The 8354-nt window shown below is 33.3% G+C and overlaps 1 protein-coding gene across 3 annotated transcripts; it reads right to left on the bottom strand.

Moving 5' to 3' along the window:
- Positions 1-4924: 4924 nt before the first annotated feature.
- On the bottom strand, positions 4925-7789 carry LOC115970779 (probable trehalose-phosphate phosphatase D). 3 transcript variants are annotated; one of them, XM_031090383.1, is made up of 12 exons: positions 7613-7789; positions 7232-7508; positions 6981-7121; positions 6791-6862; positions 6592-6684; positions 6432-6488; positions 6240-6341; positions 6061-6138; positions 5873-5942; positions 5678-5748; positions 5352-5444; positions 4925-5020 (listed from the first exon to the last, which is right to left on the bottom strand). In XM_031090383.1, exons 2-12 carry the CDS (start codon positions 7490-7492, stop codon positions 4934-4936), a joined length of 1125 nt encoding a protein of 374 aa, XP_030946243.1. In that variant the 5' UTR covers positions 7493-7508; positions 7613-7789; the 3' UTR covers positions 4925-4933. The 3 variants fall into 3 exon arrangements, with proteins under 3 accessions (XP_030946243.1, XP_030946242.1, XP_030946244.1); XM_031090382.1 differs by having other exon boundaries at positions 7232-7515; positions 7613-7777; XM_031090384.1 differs by having other exon boundaries at positions 7232-7448; positions 7613-7777.
- Positions 7790-8354: the final 565 nt, after the last annotated feature.

The following is an 8354-nucleotide window of genomic DNA, read 5'->3' as shown; positions in this document are numbered from 1 at the left end:
GTAATATTTTAATATGTAAAAATAGCAATTTAAATTTTTTTTTTTAAAAAAAAAACCCTTAATGATAGTGCTCTCTATGAGGAGGCATCTCTATGATTTTTTTTTTTTTAAGAAAAAAAAAAAAAGATGCGTATACCAAATTGACAAACTGACAAATTACCTTCTCTCATGATTAAAAAAATAAAAATAAAAAGGTTCCTTCTCGCATTGCACATTATTTGCACGGCTTGGACCCTCCAACTGGGAGACTGGTTCTGAGAGCAACAAGTGTAGTATTATTGGGTTTCTAAGTTGGGACCACTGTCATATAGCTACACGTGTATCATGGCCCATTATTAAATTTCTCATTGATAAAAATATTACTACAACAGCTTCCTTGGGTACATAACTCTATTAATTAAGCCAGGAGATTATTTCCAAGTACCGAAAAACTATAAATATAAATAAATGATTTAAGACCAATTATATTAGAATTAAATAATGGCAGATAACCCTTTTATCAACAAGCCAACTTCATGTTTTGTGTCAAGTAGCACGTATAATTATAATATCCATCTACATATTTCTCTTAAACAAACTAACACAAAAATATAAGCTTTATAAATTCTACAACTTGGATCAAACTTGTATAAATAATCATTTTACTTTCATTAGAAATAAAAAGTACAATCATTTTACTAAGACTTTAACCATTAATTACACCACAACTGATCGTCAAATGAATTTATTAATCTCTTTAATTTCTTTACTCATAAAAATTAATTTTTTGTAAATTTTTTATTTATTTGTTTGTTGTTGATAGGTTAATAAGGACCACCTTTAATGAACACCCTAGTTGATCTTAAACATTACTTCTTCTTCTTTTTCCCCATCTTTCATTCTCATTGGGTGCTAAAGAGATTTAAGAATTTCCCAAGAAAGAAAAGCCCCACTTTATATGATATCAATTTGTTTATTTTCATAGTTCTCAGTTAAAAATGATTTTAAGTGAAAATCCGTGAAGTGTGGTGAGAATGAAACTTATTTGTCTGCCTTAAGGTAAGTGCCCCTATTTTCCACCAATAATTGGAGCTTCTAGGGCTTAGTTTATTTCTGTTTAAGGCACCAATGATGGGTTGAATCTAGTGGAACATTTCTTTACACGTCAGGGCAGAGTTTTTCCAGGGCTTGGAAGCATGTTGGGTGTTCCCATTAAAAATCCTTTGTCTTCTTCAAATCAAGCACCTTAAGTGGATTCCAACTCCTACACAACCATGGATTCCTCTTTCACCTACTAGTGGGTTTCCCTTTCACCACCTAACCCTCTGAAAATAACCCATTAATCTCGAAATTGGTTCCATTAAAAAAAGCTACTTGATTTTTTCAAATCTTTTCAAGTGGGCTCTCTCAAATCTAGGTGCCCAATGGTATAGCTTTGTATCTCTGTTTGTGAACAATGGCCTTGTTTTCACTCGGTTAAGGTCTATATCTTAAAACTTGTGGATCTTTCTTTGTATTTGTTTGAGGGATATTTCGATCACCAGCATCCAATCAGTTCACCTACTTGTGATTCTAAAGCGTAGGCTCTCTTTGCTTTAGCTTTCTCAAATATATCATGTAAAAGATTAATAAAGTGTAGCATATATTCATGTTGATTGTGCCCTATGTTGGTACCAAATCTCTCTCTCTCTCACATTAGCAGCCTGCATGGCCTGTGCCCCCTTTATTGTCTGAGACTAGGGTGAAGAAGCATGACAATTATTAAGGCATATATAGTTGGATGGTAGAAATTATTTTTATCCAACCGTTGCACGCAACACCTCTTTAAGATGTGTGGTATATATTAACACATACATGGATTCCCTTAGCATTAAGAATGAAGTACAATATTGTATTTAACAATTACATAGGATCCCCTTAGCATTAAGAAGAGCGTTGTATGGGGCTAAGAGTTAAAAAGTTAGGTACATGTCATGAGAAGAGAATATGATTACTCAATTCACATCAATCAGTTTAAGATGTTCTTTCAGTAATTATTTGAGGTTTTTTTTTTATTTTTTTTTATTTTTATTTGATGAACTAATTATTTGAGTTGGAACCTATGCTATAAAGTGAGGTTATGATAGAAATGTGGATAAGATGTTTAGTCTAAGAAAGCCTTCGTTTAGTGCTTTAGTGCACTCGTATTCTGTCCGTGTCCTTGTCCCGTCAGTGTACGAGCTAGAACACTGGGCATAAATCAAATTCTTAGTCTAATAAATTACAAATACTAACTTACACTAGAATAGGAAGTTTTCAAAATATAGACCTTGATTGAATAGGATTGTCACCAATAATCAAGGTCTTTCTCTCGGTCTTCATGGTGGAAAAAGAGAGATATCATTTTGACTGCTCTACTTAGGTGTCAAATTCCTCTACTCTGACAACGAAGTATGCAGAAAAATGGAAGGTTTGTGTGTTTATGGGTTTCATTGATTTATCTTCTTCATACTTAAAAAAAAGAAAAGTCCAAACCATATCCATTTAGTAATCAAATGGAAAGCCATTACAACATAATACAAATTTCAACCTAAATTTGGTAGGACATGATCATGATCACAACATTTACATTGTTTGTGATCATCAATAAAGGATACCATGCATTATGCAATTATGTCTCTTACAGTTTAAACCAAAATGGGTTTGATTATCTGAAAACATGAAGTAGAATTTAACTTAAATTGCTAAGGATCTTTTAGTGTTTCAAACTTTCACCAGTTGACAATCAGATAATTACAAGCTTTTCCTCCAAAATAGGACTACAAATCATTTATGCTACTTTTTGTGTTACACTTTATATTCCATCAACTTATTAGATAACGATTTATAAGACTATTCACATATTTTATTTAAATAAATTATATAACTCACTTAATATAACGATTTATATGTGGATAGTCGCTCTAATCACCACGTAGAGAGTTAGAGGAAGTTGAAAACCGGTTTAGAGCTAAACTTTTTCAATAAATGTGTACTATATTCATTACTGTCAAAATTAATTAGGTAAGATGGATACATGAATAGCAATAGAGATTTTGAGTTTTGTATTCACAGTCAGATTAGACACGCCAATGATAATTTTTGCCAAAGAAAGGAAAACCTATTCATTTAGAAACAAGTTAAATAAAGCATTGATTCATGCATTCCTCTCTAATTTGGCGCCATTGTGTCTTATGCCAGGTCTCTTTACAGCTATTAAGAGATGCTTTGCATTATTGAGATGTTTAGAGTGTGGAAAATGCAAGCTGGTGAAAGTGAAACACACTATCCAAGAATTAGCATTCTGTCCTTTGATTGCATAACAGTCTATGATCTCTTATTTAGCAGCAATAAAGCTAATTAACAAATAATAGACCTATAGAAATCAAAGACGACCTGTGAACAGTACTGCTTCCCGTACCATATTCCGATACAGCAACCTTAAAATTAAATACTAGGGAATGCACCAGGGAATGCCAAAAAAAAAAGAAGGTGGTCCTTAAGAAATGCACATTAACAAATGACAGCAGGTTTTTGGAAACCCCACTGCAGCACTGTTTATATGCAAAGGCCCCGTTTAGGATTGTGACTCTATTTTCCACCAAAAGAATAGACGATCAAATTCTATTAACTGATAAAACCTCACCAAAAATCGTAAATTTTCTTAATGCCTAGCTCGATGGTTAATTTGGGGCATGATGGCTCTCCTCCAAGTGAGTGTGTGCGCAGTTAGAAATGTAGAAGATAACATGTTATTAACAAAGTCCTACTGCCGGCACTTGGGGGAAAGGGGAGAGAGAGAGAAGTACTAATAAGAAAGAGCGAGTTGATAAAGGTTTAGAGAATGAAAAAAATGTTAAAGAAGGCCAAAATTAATATTAATAGAAATAATAAAAAAAAAAAGACATAATAATTAAAAAAGTAATAAAGAGTATAATTATGAATAACATATAATGTAAAAAAAAAAAAAAAATACATAACGCCGACTCAAACTAATTTGTTTCATATCCGTAGTTGATCACAAAAAGCTTTGTTTGTTGTTGTTGTAACTGTTAAGTTGTCATGTTGGTGGCTATCATCCAGAAAAAAAATGAGTCTGCACTGGCTCTAGTTGTTTATTAATTTGTTAATTCAGGCTTGATCGCTATTTAATATTAGTTATTACTTCTAAAAGAGAAAAGCCAATTTAACTTATTTGATATCGCCCTCAAAACCATGAAAGCTTCTAGCATGAGAATTGAGAAACCAATTATTACTTTTTTTTTAAGTTGCTTTGTAGAAGATTCTCAATCTTATTTCGAAGATCAACTTATTAAGTTGTAGTGGGTTCTAGTTAACTCAACTGGTAAACTCCTTGATGGTTGTATAAGAGATATAAGGTTCAATCCTCACTTATACCAAAAACTAATTGATGTCTTGGTCTGATGATAAAGAGCTATCATCAGGAGTAGATGCCATAGATTGAAACTATCTCAAAAAAAAACAAAAAAAAAACTTATTAAGTTGCAATATATATTCATTTATTATATGATAATTCCCAAACACAGGCAGGTGAGTATGCAAGTACATGCTTGCACCATAAGCCATCAAATTATGGCTAAAAACTTTGTGGTTCAATCATTAGCATTACCTTTTTTTTTTATTAGAGATTATTTTTGTTCAAATTCCATCACCACCACTTTATTATTATTATTATTATTTATAAAAATAATGGACACCACATATTAACCAACACATAAGTACCGTATCAGAGATGGAAAGGGAAATAATATATGAACAATTCATAAAATTATGAGGAATTGTTTTCGCTCTTTTGATCAATTACAGGCTCTAAAGAAGAAAATACATTTGCAATTCTATCCAAAAAAAAAAAAACCATTAAGTTACGTAAACATACAGCAAATATTAATTTCACCCCCAAAAAACATGGGATCAATTATTGCTGTATGTTTACGGCCCCTATTGTCCTTGCATGCAGTGGTAATCTTTTCCAGTCCACCAATAGCCGCAAAAATTCCCTAACCTGCAAAGAAACGGAATATTAACCTAACATGCAGTACAAATATATATATATATATATATATATGAATTAAGCTAGTGCCACAACTTGTGTCACAACTCGCTCATGTGGAGGGGTAATAGTGGGTTCATGTGGGGCACCCCTCTACCAACCACAAGTTGTGGCACCAGCATTGCTCTATATATATTGAGAAAATTACTTGTGCCATAAGTTGTGGCACCAACATTGCTCTATATATATTGAGAAAATAACATGCAGTACAAATACGAATTATAACATTTTGTCTTATCAAAGAGTTCAAACACAAGTGCATGTTTGGATTAAATAAACCTGCCTCAGATGGTTCTTGCAAAGAATAAGTGGCACTTGTTTCCTTTGCTACTCTAGAAACCAGGATCCCAAACCCTTGTCCTCTATTGCGCAAAACCTAATTATCATAGTATGTAATAAATGGATTAGCAAATGCTCATAAAAGAAAATGATAACTTAATTATTAGTTTGGATTAGCTTTTTTTTTTTCCTTAAAGTCTCACATTTTTTATGTATAATTGTAATTTTTTTTCCCAAATTTTCAATAAATAAAGTAGCTTTTCAACAAAAAGTTAATTAAATGCACGCGCATATATATATATATATATATATATAAAGAAAACGAGATACCTTGAATGCATCCTCATCTGTTTGATCATCTCCAATATAGACAGGAAAAACATCACTTGAGCTGGCATATCCTGAAGAGGAACGTCAATGAAGAAGTTAAGAATTGGACAATATATACGATTTTTTTGACCCCTTTTATGGTCATGTCTATGGGGTTTCTAGACTGTTGCGTGGTGAAATTGCTTTAATGCTTACCAAGTGACTCTAGCAAGAATTCAAGGGCTTTGCCTTTGTCCCATTTGATAATTGGACGAATCTCTAGCACCTGTACGTTTGAACCAACATATCAACTTTGACCATTACAAAAATACATAAAATTTGTTGCATACAAATTTCTTTTTTTTAAAATACAAATTGAAAATTAAATAGAACAACGTGGGTACCTTCCTCCCTTGAGTCAGTTTAAGTTTTGGATACGCACTTAGCACCAACCTAACTTGCTCTGCTAATGCAGCCCATCTCTGACCAAAAGAAAAAAACATACAAACAAATATTAGTCTTTGTGATCCATATGAGAAATAAAAGGAAAATAAAAATTAATTGGACAAGGGGTTTCAGTCACCTTTTCATCAACACAGCGGAAGTGTACGGATAGACAAAACTTATTATTTTCCACCTTAGCACCTGGGATGGAATTTGTTTTCTCTAGCAAGGCTTTGTGCACCTGAAAGAACATTCACAGTTAGTTCTTTATACACATATCTTATCTATATTTGATCATCTTTTACTTAGATAGAAGTAAAAGAAAACAAACCTCATGAATCATGGGTAGAAATTCAGTAGCAGCTTGGAAGATCACTGCTTGATTTCCCTAAATTAACCAAAAATTAACAGGAAAAAAATATATATTAGAAACGGCCAAAAGATCAAAGATTAAAAAGATTAATTTTTTTACATGGTACACCAGAACTCACTTTGTTGCATTTTCTCCTTTTGGATGGTCCCTTGATGTCCATTCCATGGCTACCCGCATAGTAAAGTTCTGCTAATCTTACAAACTTATATACCTGAAAATTTGACAATTAGAAAAAAAAACAATTTATTCATCAACTATTCTAGATAAAATAAATAAATTAAAAGTACCAGACAACTTTATAGTTCTAGAAAATGCACCTTGGCCCTGCACCTTCCACTCACAATGGCTGTGGGGAAGTATCTAGCAACATCCCTCACAACTTCTCTCATCTGCTTTAAACAAACAAGCATGAAAGAAAATTGAACAACATTAAAGAGTTTACCAGAACTCAACCACCAAAGACAAAATGCATGAACTTCAAAAGTTTATTACAAAATGAAAACAAACCTCTCTCGACATAAATGCTCGATCTGGATCCTCAACAATCGGTGAGAGAGTACCATCATAATCCAGAAACATCACAATTTGTTTCCCTTTGGAAGCAGATATTATCTGCCCGAACTTTCTCAACGCTGATGGATGGCGAAGCTATTGTCCAAACAATAAAGAAACAAATAAAACAATGGTACAAACTTATAACACCATGACTACTAGAAATATAGAATAATAGTCATTTTAGACAAGAGGCTGAAACGTACAATCCAAGAGCTTTGCTCCTCTTTTTCAGTTGTGGATTTTATTCGAGAAGGTGAGGAATCTCTCATTGAATCAACCCAAGCATTGACTCTGCCTCCTCCAGCTTCAAGCCTCTTAAGGAGCTTCTTTTCAGACATGGCAATATGACCACCAAGTGCAGCCAACGCTTCTGGTGGTGAGAACAGTGCCGATGTTGATGCAGCCACTGTAACCATGCCACTGCGCGATGAGCAATCAGACACCACCACATTCTGTTTAGTCATTTTCTTTCTCTTCAACCTTGCTCCTAGATAGATAAACTTTTCAGTACATATATAAACAACAAATACTAGACGACAAAGAAAAAAAAATTGAAACAAACCCATTTAAGAATTTGATTGTACCTCAAGGTTTTGAGAGTTTTGGATAATAATAGATAAGAGTTGGGGGAATGAAAGGTTATAGAGAGAATGGAACAGAGGAGAAACAGAGATGTTAATGTGTGAGTACTTGAGCTGGAACGAAGAGGTTTTATAGAAACCTCCAAAGAAAAAAAAGGTTGAAATCCACACGCGCACTCACTCTTACAAGTCACAACTGGGGCTGTCTAGTCAATTTATAACTAGGTTTCACGGCACTAGGTCTCTTGTTTGGCCCCTGTACTTTTCAATAACAATACTAAAATACCAGTGATCCCCACAGCACCGAATATTTTCTGTGCTTATTGCTACTAACTTGTATAGAATCAACCAAACTGTGTTACAAACTTGTATAATTTGGTGGACATCGTTACTAGTTTTTAATGATCAAACAAAATGATCACCAGTATCTGAATAGTTTTAGACTTTTATTTTTTATTTTTTATCTTTTTTTAATTTCTACCCTGCTACAAATTATTTGTGTCAAAACATGTAAGTTATACTTGGACTGACTCTCTCTCTCTCTCTCTCTCTCTCTCTCTCTCTCTCTCTCAATGCAACCAATAAGCAATTTATGGGGGCAAAAAGGGAAAGAATAGTGTGGGAGAAAAAATAGGAATTAAATATAGTACACTTTTAACTAAGGGAGTTAATCTCATATCGGAAGCTATACCAATTTGACCAGTAAAACAATATATTTCGGTACTGGTCAATACCGGTGTACCAT

Source organism: Quercus lobata, chromosome 12 (genome assembly GCF_001633185.2).
Source record: "Quercus lobata isolate SW786 chromosome 12, ValleyOak3.0 Primary Assembly, whole genome shotgun sequence".
Taxonomy (NCBI): Eukaryota; Viridiplantae; Streptophyta; class Magnoliopsida; order Fagales; family Fagaceae; genus Quercus; species Quercus lobata.
The sequence above is the reverse complement of the archived record's forward strand: the minus strand, read 5'-3'. Positions and strand labels throughout refer to the sequence as shown.

Bases quoted from the DNA above. Each gene is read 5' to 3' on its own strand.
- LOC115970779 (XM_031090383.1), bottom strand. From the start codon at position 7,492: ATGACTAAACAGAATGTGGTGGTGTCTGATTGCTCATCGCGCAGTGGC. The intron at 5,943-6,060 runs GTACCCACGTTG...TCAAACGTACAG, and splicing joins AACTGACTCAAGGGAGGAAG to GTGCTAGAGATTCGTCCAAT. The intron at 5,021-5,351 runs GCAGGTTTATTT...GTTTCTTTGCAG, and splicing joins CTTTGCAAGAACCATCTGAG to GTTAGGGAATTTTTGCGGCT.